The 22207-nt window shown below is 33.3% G+C and overlaps 1 protein-coding gene across 4 annotated transcripts in view; it reads right to left on the bottom strand.

The window, feature by feature from the left end:
- Positions 1-359: 359 nt before the first annotated feature.
- Alkbh8 (alkB homolog 8, tRNA methyltransferase) overlaps positions 360-22207 on the bottom strand; it is a 51447-nt gene continuing 29599 nt past the window's right edge. For 3 of the 4 annotated variants that reach the window (XM_048795782.1, XM_048795783.1, XM_015489923.2), the window contains exons 9-12: positions 13620-13771; positions 11317-11573; positions 7323-7472; positions 407-1318 (exon numbers count right to left, since the gene is read on the bottom strand). In XM_048795782.1, coding sequence (XP_048651739.1) covers positions 776-1318; positions 7323-7472; positions 11317-11573; positions 13620-13771 — 1102 coding nt within the window. In that variant the 3' untranslated portion in view covers positions 407-775. Of the gene's footprint in view, positions 1319-7322; positions 7473-11316; positions 11574-13619; positions 13772-22207 lie in introns of all 4 variants that reach the window. The other variant, XM_048795781.1, reaches the window with a different exon arrangement.

The raw sequence follows: 22207 nt of genomic DNA, 5'->3' as shown, positions 1-22207 counted from the left end.
ATTTGGCATTTGCTGCTAAATGGATGGAACTGGAGAGTATCATACTAAGTGAAGTAAGCCAATCCCAAAGAACCAAAGGCCAAATGTTTTCTCTGATATGCAGAAGCTAATTCATAATAAGGGGAAATGTTAGGGAAGAATAGAGGTACTTTGGATTAGACAGAGGCAAATGAAGGGAAGGGGAATGGGTAAAGAAAAATAATAGAATGAATTGGACATTATCCTATGTGCATTTATGATTACACTACCTGTGTAATTCCACATCATGTACAAGCAGACAAATGAGAAGTTATACTCCATTTTATGTATGATGTGTCAAAATGAGTGCTACCATCATATATAATTAGAACAAATTAAAAAAAAAGAACTGTAGATAAAACTTAAGATAATTTTCTATTGACCAAGAATAGTTTCTTTATTAAAATATTATATAATTACTTCAATAAGATTCAACATAATTCAGGTTCTTTAATAACATTTATAATAAAATATCATCTTCAAATTGCTGTACTCTTACATGAGAATCTCAAATACTTCGCAAATTACTTGAATCACTTTTAAACACCATCCTGAGTAGGGATGTAGGAAGAGCCTACATTTATGAAGTCAAAGTAGCAGATCAAATATTTCCTAAGCAATCTCTATTTCCAAATTTCTCTCAGGATTTCTCCTTTGGTACTTCACCACAAGTTTTCGCTTTAATTAAAAGGACAATTAATTTAGTCTCCTTTTTTTTAAAGTTTATTCTCTACATAAAATATGTTCACATAAATATTCAGATCTTCTGAAGAATCACACACCAGTTTCCTTGATCATAGTAGCTTTGCAGAATGCTGACATTACTCAAAGTCTGGCAGGCAGCTTCCAATTCTCCATCACAGAACACATGATAGTAACGATGGAACACAGAACCTGGGTCATGAGATCTTATTGGACCAAATGGCTCAACAGGTTTGTCTTTACCAAGGTTTCCTTTAAGGTGCCAGGGAACCAGTACATCTTGAGAATGAAAAGTAGTCCTGTTGGTGTGTATAGGCAGCTCAGAATTAGTGACTTTCCTTGAATTGCATCCTCCCTCCTGGATGGAGGGGACAGAAGCTGCTGAGTCTTGACTGTTCGCATTAGGCATTTGCTCCACAAGCTGCCTTTGCACAGATGTATCACTGATCTCTTTCTTTCCTTGGCTAATTTTGTTTTCTTTAAGATATTTGGACTTCTGGTTATTATATTCTTGTTCCATTGCCCAGACATAAATGAGTGCCTTCCCTCCAGGTCTCAAGAGTCGAACAAGTTCTTGGAGAGCTGCCACTCTACGCTCCTAAAAAACAAACAAACAAACAAACAAACCACACATGCACACATTGTCATTTAAGAACCTGGAGGAGACATAGAGTGGAAATGTAAAAATAAAACTAACTGTAGGCCTGTTTTCAACTACAATGATCAGTAAGAAAATCTAACAAAATGTTTTATATAAACACAAAAAAGATAAAAAGGAAGGGGCATTTTGTTCTGTGCCTTTTGTTAATTTCCCCCATGACTTTCCTTAATTGGCTGGACACATGGAAACAACAGATTTAGAGTTACAAGTGGTAATATGAGGCACTTTTAGGGGAATCATTACATTTATATTTACAAAATATCACCCAAGATAGATTATAGAGACTTCTACTTACAGTCTTGATGAAATAGTTTGTATTAATTCTCCCACTGAAAATAATCACAAAGGCTGGATGAAATACAGGTTGATTAGCTCCTATCTGAAATGCTTGGGACCAGATTTTTGGATTCTGAAATATTTTCATATATATAATGAAGTGTCTTGAGGATGAAGCCCAAGCCTAAATACGAAATTCATTTAGGTTTCATATAGTCTTTATACACATAGCCTGAAGGCAATTTTATATGATACTTTTAGTGTGCCTTGTATCATGTCAGCAACCCATCATGTGAAGTCTGGTGTGGAGTGGCATCATGTTAGTGTTCAAACATTTCAAGTTTTGGAGCATTTCTGATTTTTAGATTAGGGATGCTCATCTACACATAAAACAGCTACTTAAAGGTACTGAAGATCAACTCTGGAAGGTGGACCTGATGGGCTATAATCCCTCAGAGAATTTGATAATTCACAGGGTGGGAGAATAAAATATAATCAGAAAGCAGAAATCTCACTGGCCTGAGGAAATAAGGCTTGGAATACAGGGAAGTTAAAGCAGATGAGAATTGGGAGACAGAATCATAGGTAAAGGAACTGCTAGGAAGTGATTCTGAAAATCTATATGCAAACTCATCTAGAAGGACTTACAAATTCCTAAGTTGCATGAGCACTGGGTGAAATTCCAAGAACTCAGCAGAAAGGCAGCTAGGAAATTAAAAAGCTAAACAGAATTTAAGTAGCCAAACAAGGCTAGAGAGAAAGTCAATGGATTTCACAGTCCACCATGGGGTAATGATCTTGGAATATAACCCAGGCTTTTGCTTGAGACCAAGAAGGGCCATATTCTTGAAAGGGAGAGGGGGGGAAAAAAAAGGTATAAATCAGCTCTAGTGAAGCATAAAACCAATCCTTTACAGAATTAAAGTGATCTGCTTATATTTATCAGCTTGCCATAATTTAATCCTTTTTGGAGAAAGATAAAATATCCAAATCTTTTAATACAAAATGTCCAGCATCCAATAAAAATTATAAGGTATGTTAAAATCAATCATGACCAAATGACTGAAAATCAGAGCAAAAGAAGACCATAGAAGTAAACCCCCGAAGACTTCAAAATTACTGTGGTTAATACATTCATAAAAATAGAAAGAAGGAACTTCAGTAAAGACATAAAATACATTAAAATATATTAAGAAGTCAGACAAAAATTCTATAACAGAAAAAAGCAATAGATTATTTAACAGCAAATTAGATACACTGCAACAAAGAATTATTGAATTAGAATTCAGACTAGAACAAATTTCCCAGATTAAAACACAGGGATAGAAAACATAGAAATATTATCATTCTAGAATTCAAGCCTAGTTATAATCTTTTTAAAAATAAAGACAAAATATAAAGATTTCATATTTGCAAAACGTGAGAAAGTTTGTCATCAATATACCTATACTTAAAAAAAATAAGGATTCTTCAAGCAATAGAAATCTAAACCCTCTAAAACTTTGGTTAATCAGAGTCTCACAATGTTAGGAAGGGTAAACATACCAACTGAAGGTAGACAATAAGGTCATGGAAACATACTACAATGCCTATGTCAACCACTGAAAAAACAGCATCTAACCAGCAAACTTACAGAGGAGGAAAAATATAATAATAAACTGCATTAAGGTTATAAGGCTAGCAAACAAAAGAACTGAGACTGGAAATGTTTACAAATATGCGTGTGCTCTTTGATAAAAAGAAATTGATCTTACTGATTCCTTAGCCTCAGATAATGTCAAATTGTCAAAGTAACACACAATTCTAACATGCAATGGGTTATTCATAATGGCCCAAAAGCCCAAGAAATAACCTCAGATTATATGTTAAAAGAGGAGGAAGCACCTATAGCATGAATAATTTATAGAGTTAATAGAAGAAAACTGTGAGAATTTTTCCAGGGTGGGTCTAGGAGTTGGGAAATATTGTGAAATCAAGCTGAAAATACAAGATGAGATCATTTTATTGAATATAAAATAAAACAATAACATTTACTGAGCTCTTACAACATACAAGACACTAAGATAGGAATTTATGCATTGTTTCATTTATTCTGACAACAACCTTATGAGATAGGGTATTGTCATCTTATTTTACAGATGAGCAACCTAAGTATTCAGAGACCTAAGTATTCAGAAGGTAAAAAGAATACAAAATGGTAGAAGTAGTTACATTAGGGAGGAGAATGCTGAAGTCAGAATGTACAGAATGTACTGAATCTGCCAAAGACCCATAATGGATTAAAAATGACATATACTGGGATCAGGCAGGAAAGAAAACTAAAGTGGTGAAGGAATGAAGTAGAGGGCAATAGAATTCTTCTACTAAAACTTCAATGCTCTTATTGTCTCCAGATACTTGGACTGTCAAAATAGCCTTTCTATATTCAGTCTTGCCTCCTATCTTAAACCACCTTCCACAGTGCTCTAAGAATGATCCCTATATGGCATATATCTGATCAAGGCACTACCATTTGTAAGATCTTTCAATGTCTCTAAAAATCAAAATCACTACTATGGCACTCAATCAGCAACATAAAATCCAAACCAACCAACACATAAATCAGTGTTACCTCCTCCACTTGACTATGAACTCTATGAATGCAGAGACTTGGACTTCACCATTTGTATTCCCAGGCACTTGTTTAATACCAGCATATAACTAATTTTCAATGAATTAGTTTTTATCATGGTAAAAAAACACATGATGTAAAATTTGCCATTTTAATCATTTTAAGTGTACACAAATTAGTGATGTTAATTACACTTACACTGTTGTATAACCATCATCACTGTCCATCACCAAACTGAAACTCAAACCAAACTGAAACTCTATACAAGGTAAATAATAACTCCCCATTCTAACTTCCCCAGCATCTGAGAATCACTGTAGTACTTTCTGTCTCTATGAATTTAACTTTTCTAGGTACTGCATGTAAGTACTTCAAAATATTTTTCCATTTCTGTCTGGCTTATTTCACTTAGTATAATGTCCTTAAGGTTCAGTTACATTGTAGCATGTATCAGAATTTCCTTCCCTTTTCAATCTGAATAATATTCAATATTCCACTATATGTATATAGATTACATTTTGTTCACACAGTCATCCATCAATGGATATCTGAGCTGTTTCCACATTTTGGATATAGTGAATAATGGCTCTATGGACATGGGTGTACAAATATTGCAAGTCTATATGCTTTCAGTTTTGGGGGGAATGGCTATTTATCTAGAAGTAGAATTGCTGGATCATATGGTATTTCTATGTTTAACTTTCTGAGGAACTGCCACAATGTTTTCCCCAGTGGCTACACTATTTTGTTTTTACCAGCAATGCAGAAGGGCTCTAATTTCTCCACATCCTTGCTAACACTAGTTATTTTCTATATTTCTGGTAATAGCTATCCTAATGTGTGTGAATTGCTACTGCACTGTAGTTTTGATTTGCACTTTCCTAATGTTTCATGATGTTGAGCACTTTTCCATGTGCTTATTGGCCATGGAAAATACCTATTTAAACCCTTCATCTTTTTTCCATTGGGTTGTTTGTTGCTTTGTCATCACATTTTAGGAGTTCTACATATATTTTAGATATTAATTCCCTATCAGACACGATTTGTAAATATTATTTTCCATTCCATGGGATGCATCTTCTCTCTCTTGATAAGTGTTGTTTGATGCACATAAGTTTTAATTTTGACAAAGTCCAGTTTCTCTATTTTTTTCATTTGTTGCCCATGTTCTTAGAACCATAACCAAGAAATCATTACTAAACTCAATGTCACAGAACTTTTCTTTTATATTTTCTCCTATGTTTTCTTCTTAGAGTTTTATAGTTTGGGCTCTTATAGGACTTGGATCCAACTTGATTCTTTTGTACATGGTCAATGAATGAATTTTAAATAGATAACAAGAGATATGGAGAGAAAGGTGAATATGACAAATTTCTAAGGAGATAGGGGAAGGGTCCAACATATACATGCAATTACAAAAAAATGGATACAGATATTACCTGTGTATTTTACTTTCTTTCATACTTTGAAGATAGTCCTCTTTCACAGAGTAAGCTGTGGCTGAAGGAACTAAAGTGTGCCAAACATTTCTTCCAAATGAAGGGGATTTTTTAAAATTCACAGGTATAACTGTTGCTCACAAGCCTTTATCTGTTTGCAGTAATTCTTCTAATTCTTTTAAGATAGTCCTCTTACCCTGTTTGCTGCAGTCCAGCAGAATCTCCCGGTTACTATTAAAAAATAAAGAGCTAACAATTGAAGAGACAAATGTCATAGAGGTTTTTCTGATTTGTATTGAAATCAGGTAAGGATGTAAAGTCTACTGAATCTGCCAGAGACCCATAATGTAAGCTATATGGTTCTTGTTTCTATCAGGGGAGGAACTACTGATGCTTACAAAATACACAAAAAATAAGCTTTTTTTTCCCTTTAAGTAAAACATAAAATATTAAATTCATTTATTTAAAACTTAAGAAGATTTTGTTTGTTTTTAATATTTTTACTTTTTAAAACATTTTTAGCCATATTTTTATTGGTACATGATAGTGGGATTCAGTGTTAACATATTTGTATAGGCAAACACATGATATAACAATAGGATTTGGCCAATACAATTTCTCAGGATTTTCCCTTTCTTACTCCTCCTCTCTCCTCCTGATCACTTACCTCTATGTTACTATCTCCCTTTGATTTTCCTGATATCCCCCTTCCCAACTTTCTTTTCCTTTTTTCTCTCTAGGTTCCACATATGAGAAAACATAAGACCCTGGACTTTCGGAACCTTAGCTTATTTTGCTTAACATAATGTTCTCAAGTTCCATCCATTTTCCTGCAAATGACATAGTTTCAATCTTCTTTATGGCTGAACAAAACGCTAATATACCACATTTTCTTTATCTATTCATCCACTGATGGAAACCGGGGCTGGCTCCATAATTTGCCTATTGTGAATTGTGCTGCTATAAACATGGGTACCCATATGTCACTATAATATAATGACCTTAATTCTTTAAGATAAATACCAAGTAGTAGTATAATTGGGTCATATGGTGGTTCTATTCCTAATGTGTGTGAACTGCTACTTCTTTTGAGGAACCTCCATACTGATTTCCATAAAGGTTGTACAAATCTCAATCTCACATACAATGTAAAAGTGAAAAATTAAAAACATTTTAAGAGTTAACATACTAGTACAGATTTCTGAAGAACGGTGTAGGCTGAGAAAGACAAATGGAAAAGAGAGAGAAGAGACTCAAGAACCTGAGGAGTGATATAAACTCATGAAGCCTAGTCTCAACGTCTCTTCCAACTAAAATTCTGGGACTCTGTGGGTCTGAAGGAAGGCATTTAGAAATGAATGGCGACCTGGGTAGAAAAAGGCTATAATATACAGCAATAGTAGCATAGAGTCCCATTAAGCCTCTGTTTAAGTAACCAGAACTCTGATGTAGCCTTATCTTTGTCACACATGCTCTCTTCAATGAGGATGGATTATGTAGTGGAAAAAGATGAGAAGCTAAAATAGGGTCCAGCATCAATAAGTTAATGAAGTTTTGTTGCCACTTACTGACAAAAATCTTGGAGAAAGAAAAACATATTTTTTAAAATACTTACTGCTGTTGAAAAATGGTGAATAACAGCAACGGAGATGCAGGCATCACAAGACCCACTGCGAACTGGAATAGCCAACGCATCACATACAAAGGCCTGAAGATGCTTCTCTCTACAAATGTCCACAAGGCTTTGGCTACGATCACAACCAATCTTTAAGAGAAAAAAGTTCATAATGTTTTGTTTGAATTTTAAAAGAAATTAAGAGCTATGGGTTTATTCCATACCTTAAAGTCATTAAACAGATCTCATATTTATCGTGAAATGGTCTCAGACCATGATATTTCCAATTCAGATAGTCAGCACAAAGTCAGAATATATAATGCTCATGATAACATTTATTATCTTAACAAATATCAAACAGAACTCAAATTAGTGAATAAAAACAAAATGACTAAAAAAAATGACGGCAATGAAAATGGGAGGTCCAAATTTGCACCTAATTGATCACCATTCAGAATGTTCATCTTTCTGTAACATTACATATAAAAATCAAAACTGTCTCCAAAACATAGACATTTTAGACTTTTAGGGGAGCTACAAAGAACATGATCTAAGGTATCTTTCATTACTATATATATGGTGATAATCTAGATAGCAGGAGGATGGGTGATTTTTTTTCTCTGCTTCTTTATACTTTTCAACATGTATTACTCTTTTTTTTAAGAGAGAGAGAGAATTTTTTAATATTTAATTTTTGGTTTTCATCTTTATTTTATTTTTATGTGGTGCTGAGGTTCGAACCCAGCACCCGGTGCATGCCAGGCGAGCACGCTACCGCTTGAGCCACATCCCCAGCCCATGTATTACTTTTATAAGAAAATAAAATCCAAAAAAATCCATAAAGGTAAAATCACTTATTCTATATTTCAATTTTTTAATTTATTTTACTCTTCATTTTTTTCTGTTAAATATTTAGCCTTATCAAGAATAAAGTGCTGAATTCAAAACTTATAAAATGCTACTTAGTTAAATAAATCTTTTAGCATAACCAAGCCTTCTACCGGAATGTTGTTACTGAAGGCAGTTAGCAACATGCTTTCATGTTTCAAGTAAGGGAGGCCAAATGTGCCTTACACATGTCTGGTTCTGCAGAAAGTGTTCAGGGACTTGGACTTCCCATCTTCTCCCTAGTTTTGCTGTTGTTTTTGTATACAGTTTTGCTGTTTAATTCTATGAATACTATATATATGAATACTATATTCATATGAAATTTTAATACCAAAGATATACACACATATATATGGCAGTCTTAGAAAATGTTTACACTCACACACACACACACACACACACACACATATATGCAGTCGCAATGTGCACATGTAAATTGAGAAAGGAAAATGGGAGGGGCATAAGAAATGTTAAATCACTAATAAATAATCATTCTCAGAAATCTCTTCTTAATCCAATCTCTATGAATGAGGAAAAGAATTGTAAAAGAAGATTTAATAAAAACAGAAGTGGCCAGCTCAAAATATTTACTCATGATCCTTGAGGTTCTCTCAGTCCTGAGAATAAAGAATATGAATTCTCATATCAAAATAATTCTTTAGCAATTAAATCACATTGCCTGCCATGCAGATCATATTTAATGAATTTGCTGAATTTCTAATAGGCATTTTAACAGCTTTTGTATTCTATCTCAGAGCTGCTTTAATTTGTGAAGTGGAATAAAAGGCACCAAGCTAGAGGTAAAGTACTGCAATTTTCTGTGAAATACTTAAAGATGGAAAAGTACTAAGGGGCTATTAATAACAGTGGCATAATTCCCAATTGTTTCCTTATCTGTTTAAGATCCATGCCTGACTTACTGCTTTTATTTATTTTTGCCAGTATTCTCTGTCACCCAGCCAACAGTTACAATATCAATGTGTACACACACACACACAAACACACACAGAAAAAAAGAGAGAGAGAGAGAGAGAGAGAATATTTTTGTGCTTGCTACCTTTTGTTACATTTAAATTCAGTTCACAGACTCAGAAGTTTCAATTATGCCCAATTCTGACAGCTAAACCTTACTTAGAGCCAACAGGAAAAAATCCAGCCTACCTATAAAACAAATCCTCAGAGACAGGGCTCAATAGTCACTCAGAAGAGGAGAATTATTATTTGAGGACCACAGATAAAAACAGAACAAGAACAGCAGCCAAACAAAACAAGAGGAAATTTTCTCCTTCTTGTCAGGCTCTTAGGTCTATTTGCTCATACCACTCCTTTTCACCAAGAAGAAACTGTGCAGCAAATTTTAGTAATAAAGCACCAGACCTATTATAGATTCCTCACTGACATGGCACTGACTCATACCTGGCTCACGACTTTCACATTTCCATTATTTTGCTGGGTTTCCCATATACGGTAGTCAAAACATCACAATTGTTTAACTTTTCTATTTTAAATTGATATAAGTTTTAATACCAAGGATAATGTCAAGTATTTGAAATTCTCCCTAATAATGTTACTTAATGACAACAACCAAAGAGAAAATGGCTTATTTTGCAAACACTCAACATACATTCAAGGTCTCTTTAACATATTTCTGTTAGACAAAGATCATGACACAAAAGTATGTATTGAAATTAAAGTATGTGATTTTTTACTCCTATATATATTTAATCTTCAACAAAACATTAAGTATACAACTCTGGAAGCATAGGTAAACACACACAAAAATTCAAGCTATTAATCAAGGGTGCAAATTAATATAAAAATTCCATTTTTCTCCTATTAAACTGATTGGGTTAAGATTTTCATAACCCGATAATTTCTTCTCTGAATATTCTAGCATTGTCTCACTTGTAAGCTTTTGAGGGCCACCTTTATATCCAAACCAAAACATTCCATCCCTGGCCCCCAAAAGCTCACAAATATCTCACAATGCGAAATACATGTAGTCTATTCCCAAGAGTGCCCACCGTCTCAACATTTCTGAGATTGCTCAAAGTTCAAGTCCAAAGCGGTCTCTGAGGCTTTAGGCAATCTCACATTGTAAGCTCCTGTAAAATTAAAAGCAATTTACAAATATCCAATATATAAAGTACTGAGTAAATATCTCCATTTACAAAAATAGGGACATAGAAAGCAGGAATGGGACCAAAGCAAGACTGAAATCCAGGTGGGCAAACAAGTTCTGTGTCAGGCATCTGGAGTACATGGCATGATGTCCTCTCCAAAGGGCCTTGGTAGTTCTACCCCGGTGACCTTATTTGTTGCAACACAACTGGCCTTTCTGTTGGATTTTTTCTGCTCCATTCTTGTAGCTTTCCTCAGCAGATGTTCCATGTTACTGGCATTTATTAATCTTGGGGGTTTCCATTGCAGCTTTGGTTTCTTCCTCCTATCTCCATGCTTTGCCCTCTCAGGGGCTGCCCACTGGAATTTCAACCCTGTAGCACTTTGTTTGTCCTTCTAGACCTTCCTTTGCAATCTTGGTGGAAGCCTCCATGACCCCCTAACTCCAGCATCCTGCATTCTGCAGAACCAGCACCACATGGTTGTCACCAAGGTCTGTCACCATTTCAAGGAGCAGTAAAGCCTCCAGAGACCCTGGCTGCAGCAGCTTTCAAGTGTCTAGGTGGCTTATCATGTTGTACCAGGCCCCCTGGTACAAGAAGGATTCCCCACTGGCCTCAGGAGAATTTTTACTTTTATTCTCTCAAGCTTTAGATGGGTGTGGTCTTGCCAGCTCCTGAGATGCCCTCAAGTCATCTTTCTTACTGTCCCTGTAGCATTTTTCAGTAGCGGTAATGTCTTTAACAACTACAACTTCCTTAGACCTAGTTTTACTTCTGCCTTTCAAGTCCACATTTTCCAAATCTTTTCCAAATACCATGCCCATAAATTTCTAGGGGAATTAAAAATGAAAGCAATAATTAATTTTCATTGTTTATCATCAGTTTTTTACAATGGCCTAAAAACAATGTATATCATGAGGAAGAAAGATAATGATAACCATTGCAAATACAGCAAAAAGAAAGTCAGAAGCAACATTACTTACCATGTATAACTCCTTATTGATGCCAAGATACTTCCCATTTCCACACCCAATATCGGCCACTATGGAACCACTTGGCAAAGCCTTCAAAAACTCCACTATCCGTGGCCATGGGGTATGTCTTGTACTGCTAAAGTGCCCAGCAATCTCTTCATAAACTCGATGTACATACTCTTGCTCTAGTTGTGAGGCTTCTTTATCACTCTCTGGAAATGAGGGAGGAGTCTCTTTCCTCTGACTGTCACAGACAGAAGAATAACCTAAAAATAAAAATAAGGCAATACAAACCTTTCATCTTTATAAATGACTCAAAGTTATCAAGTTTTCTTAAAAGAAAATCAAAACAAATTTCAGAACTGGGTATACATAGGCTCTGACTTACCTGTTAAAAAACAAAAAAACAAAAAAACAAAATTCTTCCCTGCAAGTCTAATTATATATTTGAGGAGTTCAATATAAAAAGAAGTAGGCAAATCTATTTACAAAAAAATATAAATATAATTCTGCATCTGCTTAAAGGGAACATTCTGTGGTTTTTCCCAGGAACTATTAAGATAACTAATACAAGCTTGGCCAGTGCACATATCCAATCATAAGCAAGAACATCTTACACTATAACTTAATGTACGCTGCTTAATGATATAAAGAAAAATAATGTACCAATGGTGCCAGTGACCTGATGTAACCTAATGATAACCTAAGATGGCAGCTTAGACCAGCAGTCATTTTTGCCTCTGCATCTTACTTCTGTCTCCATTTGTTTCATTGCAGTTGAGCAAATGTTGGTCAAAGGATACCAAATTTCAGTTACATAGAGGAATAAATCAAAGAAATCTATTTTACAACATGGTGACTATAGGTAATAACAATGTGTTGTATTTTTGAAAATTGCTAAAAGATTAGATTTAAAGTGCTCTCATCACACACACACACACACACAAAAAAAAATTGTGTGTGATATAATTCATTTGCTAATTAGCCCAATTCAGCAACTCCATGATGTATACATATTCCAAAACATTATGTGGTACACAATACATACAATTTTTGTTATTGTAAAAACATCTGTAAACTGATTACCCAATTGAAGCTTCTTAGCACTTCCCTTACATTTGCATAAGAAAACTAGCATCTCTACAACTAGACTTTACTTGAGAAAAGAAACCTTGTCTTTCTTTCTTTCTCTCTCTCTCTTTCTTTCTTTCTTTTCTCTCTTTCTTTCTTTCTTTCTTTCTCCCTCTCTCTTTCTTTCTTTCTTTGATGAGTGCTAGATCCTTACCAAATAATAATAAATATTTTTAATTTAAAAATTCACATTTTAAGGCCCTTAGGACACTTTCAGCAAAATAGGCAAAAACTTGTTTTAAAGCTTCACTACCATCAAGATTATCAAACATAGAAGACTTCAAGTTTCTGTTAGGCTAACATCTTGTAGACATAATGAGGAGTCTTAATTCAAAATGTTTAAGATTATGATTAAATTCAAAAGCTACTGGTAGATACTACCCATAATTGAAACCCCCCGGATATAAAATGGATTCTATCACTGTTATTAAAAATTCTTATTTATAAAATGAAAAAAATCTCTGTAAACTAAGTCCAAGAAAGCATGATGTACTTATGTAGACAATTCAAAACAGTATCCTCTTGACAAATTTTGTGCAGTTCCCTTTAGTCCCTTCTAGGTTTCCAAATAGACTAAGCCATAAACCAATGCTTATTCCCTATAGTAACCTACCATAAAGCAATTTGTCATCTCTAGCTTCCCTGTTGGATTAATAAAAAAAAAAAAAAATAAGAAGAAATCTGACAAGCTATTTTCAACAAAAACCTATTTTTGTACAAGTGATATTTTACTGTCCCATAATTCTAATACTCTAAACTGTTACTTCAATAAATAAAGTATTTCTTGGCACTCAACTGCTTAAAAAACTAAGTATGGGGAAAATAAAGATCATAAGAAGAGGGGCTAGGACTAGTAGCTCAGTGGTAAAGCACTTGCCTGGCATGTGTGAGGCACTGGGTTCGATCCTCAGCACCACATAAAAATAAATAAAGATATTGTATGTCCATCTACAACTAAAAAAAATTAAAAAAAAAAAGATCATAAGAAGAGTTCTTAACTTCAAAGAATACTCTAATGGAGGTGGTACAGAAAAGTATTCCAAAAGTAAAATACAAGGCAGAATACAGGAAATGCCATTATAAAAGCTATGGAAAAGCTATCCTAGGTACTGAGGGGACCTTAAAGGATTTCCATACTAGATTTACTCCATTTTACAGTAGAAATGAAATCATATACTTACTACAGTTACAAGGTGTGTGCCTCACTTTCCTAAATGTAAATGATGTTCGTATTCCCCTCTTGCTTAAAGTTAAGTCTCCAATATCACTGGTGATAATTCCACTTTTGTAATGCTCAGATGCTTGAACAGTATCAAATTTCCTGGGTGTGATTCTAAAAACAATAGGTAAAATAACTTACTTTATACTGCATTAAGAAAACCATTTTGGGTCTTTTAAAACTATTAACGGAACAGAGCAAATCTATAAGAATATATTACATATATCTATTAGATTCCCAGATTTGTTAGACCCTATAGGAAAAGTAAAGAAACATAAATATTTAAGGAAGTTATTTTCAGAATAATAATACTGGAAGAATGTACAACTAAAACAAACATTCCAGGCAAAAATGAAATAACAAATATTCAATTAATAACAATTTTTTAAAAAACATATTGAAGGTTTGGGGATGGAGCTCAGTGATAGAATGCTGGCCTAGCATGCACTGGGTTCAATCCCCAGTATACCTCTCCCTCTCTTTCTCTCTTTCTCTCTCTCTTTCTCTCGCTCTCTCTCTCTCTCTCTCTCTCTCTCACACACACACACACACACACACATACACACACACACACACACAAAAGCAAATTAGGCAAAAAGGTAACAAATAGATGGTCAATTTAAATCTAATTTCAGTAATTACGTTAAATGTAAAATGACTAAAAACTCTAATTAAAGAACAAAGATTGCTTGCCGAGACTTGCAAAATTAAATCCAACTGCATGCTAATTACAAAAAAATCTTAATTATCAGCATAAAGACTGGCTGAAAATAAAAAATACATATATAACATATAAAAATAAATATTTTGCATATACCAAACAAAACCAAAAGAAAAGTTATTTAGCTATACTAATCAGATAAAGCAGATTTTAAAGCAATGTTACTAAAGATAAAAGGGGCATTTCATAATGGTCAATTCAACACAAAAATTCTAAAATCCTATATTTTCATAACAATTTTAAAACATGAAGCAAAAATTAAAAAAACAGGAAAAATATACAAATACATGACTATATCGGAGTTTTTGATACATTCTTCTCAGTAGCTGAAATCTAGTTTAGAGACATATTTTAACATCAAGAAACAACAGATAATAGAATCAAAAAAGTAGTGATTAACTCTTAAATTGCATAATATAAATAAGTAGAATAAAAATTGAAAAATGAAGAAAGAGAGAGGTACTACTTATTTTAGATTATTAGAAGTTTTAAAGAGGATCCTTGAAGTAAAGTCACACTTTTGAATGGGAAAAAAGGGATCAATTAGTAGGAAATAAAACTCTTTACAGCTCAATTATAGTAAAATGCACAGATAAGTGTACTGTTGAATAGGCTTTAACAAATGTATAATGCATGACAAATGTAACCAATACAGAATCAAGTATATTTCCATCACTCAAGGAAATTCCCTTTTGTTCTCTTACCCCACCTTAAAACCATCACTCTTCTGATTTCTATCAATACAGTTTTGCCTGTTCATGAATTTCATAAACAGTTAGTATCCATTCATTTAACATAATGATTTTGAGATTCATCCATGTTATGGTATGTATCAGTACCTTATTGCCTTTCTATTGCTAAACAATATTCTACTATATGAAAATAAAACAATCTATTTGTTCAAAATCCCCTGTTGCACATTTTGGTGTTCCCAGTTTGGGATCATTAAAAATAAAGCTTCTATAAACATTTTTATCCACATCACTTTTAGGTACATATTTTCATTACTCTTGGCTAAATACCTAGGAATGAAATTGGTAGGATCATAGACTAAGAGACTGCCAGTTTTCCTATGTGATCCCAACATTTTACACTTTAACAAGCAACGAATGATTTTCAGTTGCTTGACATTCTCACAAACACTTGATATTTCCTGAGTTTTCAATTTGAACCATTTTTTTGAATGGCAAGTGGTATGAAATTGTTTTAACTTGCATTTTTCTGATGATTAATATTGTACATTATTTCATGTGTTCATTAGCCGCTCACAGATCTTTTTTCTTATGAAGGATCTGTTTAAGTCTTTTTCTCAATTTTTTTTTCTTGTGTGTGTGTGTGTGTGTGTGTGTGTGTGTGTGTGTACAGCAGATATTTTCTCCCCATATGTGGCTGCCTTTACATTTTCTTAATGATAACTTTTGATGAGCAGAAGTGTTTAACTTTGATGAGGCCCAATTTATTATGCTTTATCATGGTGTTCTGAAATCTTTCTTAAAAGGAAAAAAACATTGACTACTCCAAGGTTGCAAAAATATTCTCTCATACTGTCTTTTAGACATTTTATATTTTTTACTTTTATATTGAAATAGATGATCTACCTCAAATTAGTTTTTATTACTGGTATGAAATACTGAGGTTCATTTTATTTCCAATGGATACATAGCACCTATCTGGCAAATAAAAGAGATACTACTGAAATGGAAGCTCAGATAGACCTCAGTACAATAATACTGGGTGATTTCAACACACCTCTCCCCCCAAAATAAGCCATCTACACAATAAACTCAGTAAAGAACTTATAGACCTGAAAAACATTATAAATCAAATATAAGTCAAATGAACTTAACAGACATCTATAGATGTCTAACCACAGCTGAATATACTTTCTCAGCAGCTCATGGAACCTTCTCCAAAACAGACCATATTTTAGGACACAAAGTAACTTTCAGCAAATACAAAAAAAAAAATTAATATGATTTCTTGCATCTTATGAGATCACGATGGAATGAAATTAGAATTCAATCCAACAAAATCCTATAGAAATTATATAAATACATGGAGATGAAGCAATACATTTTTGAATGATGAATGGGTAGTAGAAGAGAACAAGGGAGACATTAAAAATTCTTAAACTTAAATGAGAATAGTGATACAGCATATCAGAACCTCTGGACACTGTGAAGGCAGTCTAAAACAAAAGTTTATAGCTATGAATGTCTACATAAGAAAATCAGAAAGATCCCAAATAAACAATCTAATGATGCATCTCAAGGCCCTTCAAAAATAAGAACAAATGAGTTGCAAAACCAGTAGAAAGAAGGAAATTATTAAGATTAGAGATGAAGTTGAAAACGTAAAAAACAACACAAAGGCTGGGGTCATAAGGCTGGGGTCATGGCTCAGAGTAGAGCGCTAGCCTACCATGAAGGAGGCCCTGGGTTCGATCCTCAGCACCATATAAAAATAAAATAAAGATATTGTGTCTACCTATAACTAAAAAATAAATATTTTAAAACACAAAGGATCAATAAAAAAGAGTTATTTCTTTGAAAAGAAAAAACAAAGTTAATAAGTCCTTAGCCAAACTAACCAAAAGAAAAAAGACCCAAATTAATAAAAATTAGAGATGAAAAAGGAGAAATCACCACAGACATCACAGAAATCCAGCGGATCATTAGGGACTATTTTGAAAATGTATACTCCGATAAATTGGAAAAACCTAGAAAAAAATGGATATATTTCTAGACAAATATGATTTGACAAAATTGAATCAAAAGGACATAGAAAACCTAAACAGACCAATAACTTGTAATGAGATTGAAGCAATGAAAAAAAACTTTCCAAGACCAGGACTAGGTGGATTTTCAGTTGAATTCTACCAGACCTTTAAAACAGAACTAATGCCAGTATTCCTCAAATTATTCCATAAAATAGAAAGAGATATAACACTTTCAAATTCATTCTATAAAGCCAGTATCATACTCATACCAAAACCAGATAAGGACACATCAAGGAAACAAAACTACAGATCAATAGCCCTGATGAACTTAGATACATAAATACTTAACAAAATATTAGCAAATCCTGTTAAATAACCTATTAAAAAGATTGTACATAATGACCAAGTTGGTTTTATTCCAGTCATGCAAGGATGGATTAACATATGCAAATCAATAAATGTAATTCATCACATAAATAGAATTAAAGACACTTAGTCTTCTCAATAAATGCAGAGACGGCCTTTCACAAAATTCAGCACCCATTCATGATAAAAAAAAAAAAACACTGAAGAAAAAAGGAAGAGATGGAACCTGTCTCAACATCATAAAGGTTCTATATGAAAAACCCAAATTCAACCTCTTAGTAAAAGGGGAAAAACTAAAAGCATTTCCTTTAAAATCTGGAACAAGACAAGAATGTCTAATCTCACCACTCCTAGGTGAATAGTGCTAGAAATTCTAGCAAGAGCAATTAGGCAAGAGAAGGAAATACAAGGGATAAAAATAGGAAAGGAAGTCAAATTTGCAGATGTTATGGTCCTTTACTTAGACGACCCAAAAAACTGTACTAAAAGACTGTAAGAGCTAATAAATTTGGCAAAGTATCAGGTTATAAAATCAACATACAAAAATCAGTAGCTTTATCACAAGAATGGGATCCTAATTAGAATAAGTTATACTTCATGTATGTATAATATGTCAAAATATACTCTACTGTCATGTACAAAGAAAAATAAAAGAATAAATAAAATATACCTGAAAAAAAAAATCAATAGTTTTCCTATATACCAACAATGAATGCACTGAGAAAGAAATCAGGAAAATTCTATTCACAATAGCCTCAAAAAAATAAACAAATATAACCAAGGAGGTAAAAGACTTCTACAATGAAAATTACAGAACACTGAAGAAAAAAAATTGAAGACCTCAGGAGATGGAAAGACCTCCAATGTTTATGGGTAGGCAGAATTAATATTGTTAAAATGGTCATACTACCAAAATCATTACACAGACTCAATACAGTTCCCAATAAAAGACCAATGACAGTCTTCACAGAAGTAGGAAAAACTGTCCTAAAATAATTTGGAAGAATTAAAAACCCAGACTAACCAAAGCAATTCACAGCCATAAAAGCAATGCTAGAGGCATCATAATACCTGACTTCAAATTATATTACAGAAATGTATAGTAACAAATATAGCATGGTATTGGCATAAAAATAAGACACACAGACCAATGGTACAAAATACAGGAGAGACAAACCCACACATCTACAATCATCTGATTCTTGACGAAAGTGCCAAAAACATACATTGGAGAAAAGACAGCTTTTTAAATAAATGCTGCCAGAAAAACTAGTTATCTATATGTAGAAGAATGAAACTAGACCCTTATCTTTCACTCTGCACAAAAATCAACTCGAAATGGATCAAAGACCTAGAAATTCGACCAGAAACTATGCAACTCCTAGAAGAAACCATAGTTAACACTCCAGCAGATAGGTACAGGTAACCACTTTCTCAGTAGGACCCCTAAAGCTCAGGAAATAATGCCAAGAGTTAATAAATGGGATGGCATCAAATTAAAATGCTTCTGTCCAGCAAAGGAACAATTAGGAATGTGAAGAAAGAATCTACAGAATGGGAGAAAATCTTTGCTAGCTACTCTTTTGACAAAGGATTCATATCTAGAAAATCTAAAGAAATCAAAAAACTTAATATCAAAAATCAAATAAATCAATTAATAAGTGGGCAAATGAATTGAACAGATACTTCTCAAAAGAATAAATACAAATGGCCAACAAATAGATGAAAAAAACGTCCAGCATCATTATCAGTTACGGAAAGGCAAATCAAAACTACACTGAGATTTCATCTCACACTAGTCAGAATGGCAGTCATCAAGAATCCTGATTAGATTAATTAACAGATTAATTAATTAATAGATTCTGTCATGTAAAATTAAAAGAACAAATTAAAATTAAAAAATAAATTTTAAAAAAGAACACAAACAATAATAAATGCTGAAGAGGATGTGGAGAAAAGAAATATTTTTACATTGTTGGTGTGACGGTAAATTAGTACAACCACTGTAGAAATCAGTATGGAGGCTCCTCAAAAGACTAGGCATGGAACGACCAAATGACCCAGCTAGACCACTTCTCAGTATACACTCTGAAGAATTAAGGCATCTTTCTACGCTGATACATGCATATCCATGTTTTAGCAGCACAATTCACAACAGTCAACTATGAACCAGTCTAGGTGTCCATCCATCAACAGATGAATGGATAAAGAAAATGTGGTATATACACAGTATGGTGTTTTAATCAGCCATAAAGAAGAATGAAATTATGTCATTTTGCAGGAAAATGGATGGAGCTAGAGACCATCAGTTAAGCAAAACAAGCCAAACTCAGAAGGTCAAAGATTGTATGTTTTCTCTAGTAATGTGAAAGCTAGAGAGGAAATAAGAAAGGTGTGGCGGAGGGCAGGGGTGTCTCGTGAAAATCAAAGGGAGATCAGTAAAGAAAGGGACCAAGAGAGGGAGAGGGGGAAGTGCTGGAAAGTGATATTGGCCAAATTATATTGTTAATATTGTGTATATTAAATATATTTTTAAGGGAGAAGGAGGGAAAGAGGAAGTACTGGGGACTGAAATGGAGACAAATAAATTCCATGCATGTAAAAATGAACCCACTATTATGCATAACCATAAGGCATTAATAAAAATATCTTTTAAAAAAGAGAATTAAAAAATGAAAACTAAAAGAGCTTGTGCTAAGGGCAATTTTTAAGAAGGAAAAGCAAGCAATCATTGCCTAAATATATGTTACTCTAATAGCTAAAAATATTAAAACTATGAGGTTGAACATGAGAATTTTTTATAAGATGAGTGTCTTGAAACTCTTTGTTAACAAACTAAATCCCTCTCTTGGGGGTTAAGAAGTTCTCTATTACAGCACTTTTAAGTCAATTACTGAAGGCCAAATAGCTTTTAACTGCTTTTGATACCAATCTCAGATTTTTAGAGATAGGTAACCTCCATGTTAAAATAATGATTTCTTTACACATCACTAAAAATTTTTATTTTTCCCCATGCTCAAATTATAATCTAATTGGGAAAATATTCAATAAAAAGATAAAAACATTTTAAATAATAATCCAATATAATAGAAGAGGTAGTAGGAGACAACACAGTCCTCAGGAAAGTAAGGAATCAATTATTTCAAGCTAATATAGGAAAAGTTTTATAAATTAAAAAGGAAGCAAAAGTTGAGTGTAAACAGAGTAAATGGAAAGGAAAATGAAACATACTGTTCTGAGGGTTGACAGTGTAAGTGTGAAGGCACAGTATAAGTTCAGAGGAAGGGAACAAACTAGAACCGTGATTAAGAGCACCGATTCTAAAGCCAAATTGGCTGCTGATCTTGGCTTGCCACTTCCTGGCTTTGTGACTTCGCAAGTTATTTAACTTCTTTATGTGTCAATTTCCTTTAAAAATGAAGACAAAACTATGGAACAACTTCCCACTACGATTGTAAAAATTAAATGAGTTAATAGATGTAAAGCTTTCAGAACAATAATTGATACAAAGAAAATATTCCAAAAATAATTTAAATACACATTTTTTTTCCTTCCTGTACTAGGGATTGAACACAGGGTCTCTTATACATGCTAGATAAGCACTCATCCACTGCGCTACAATCCAAGCTCTCAACAAATAATTTAAAAGAAGAGTTCATGAAATCTCATGAATTAATGCCTCCCAAGGACAGTCGTGTAACAAATAAAATGAAGCAGGTAGATTTATTTAGAAACACATTGTCTGCTCTTATACATATAGGAATAATTTTAATAAAGCAGAGTATTATCTTCCATTTTCTGGGAATACATATTCTCATTCAGTCTAGTTTTCCATTTCCTACTTTTCTTAAAACAAACATGATGGCTAGGGTTGTGGTTCAGAGGTAGAGCGCTTGTCTAGCATGTGTGAGGGACTAGGTTCAATCCTCAGTACCACATAAAAATAAAATAAAGGTATTGTGCCTACCTACAATTAAAAAATAAATATTAAAAAAACATATATTAGTTCAGGAAATATTTAATTTTTATTTAATTCTATTATAACATAAAAACAATATTAACAAGCACAGTGATAAATAAAAATTGTTACTCAGTTTTTGATCCAGGAGTAATAGAAAAGGGTAGAACTGTAGAAAACTGGAAAAGTAGCCACCACCTAAAAAATGACATTGATATTCAGTCTCCATTATTGCTACCAATCAATATGTGGCCCAGTATTGACAGAACTTTTCAGTTTTCAGAAGACGCTAAAAACTCAAATTTTATATGAAAGCTCATGATTCTTGTATGTACATAATTAAAACAGAACAAATCATGTGAACCATCCCGTACCAGTCAAACAGAACATTTCAGACTGTTAAGTTTATTCACATGCTACTGGTTTGCCAACTTTGATTTAGGACATGTAAATTAATAAATTTGAGTTTCATCAAATTGAAATAAGATTAAGGTATTTGAAATTAATATTATAGGGCAGCATTAAGCTTTTTCAAATCTATGACTCTCCACAGTGCTTTTTTATTTCAGAATAGAAATAAAGTTTTTAATCAATATGTTTATATAGTTTTAAGGTATATTAAATATGCTTTTTCAGTCTATTTCCCTTTCACCAAAGATTCTGATAAACATCTAAATAGCTGGGATATTGTTTCTTCTCTCTCTTTTCTCTCTCCTGATCTCTTTGCTTCCCTCCTTCTCTTATTTCTCTCTCTCTCTCTCTCTCTCTCTCTCTCTCTCTCTCTCT

Source organism: Marmota marmota, unplaced genomic scaffold (genome assembly GCF_001458135.2).
Source record: "Marmota marmota marmota unplaced genomic scaffold, marMar, whole genome shotgun sequence".
Classification (NCBI taxonomy): domain Eukaryota; kingdom Metazoa; phylum Chordata; class Mammalia; order Rodentia; family Sciuridae; genus Marmota; species Marmota marmota.
Note: the sequence above shows the minus strand (reverse complement) of the source record. Positions and strands in the feature narration are given on the sequence as shown.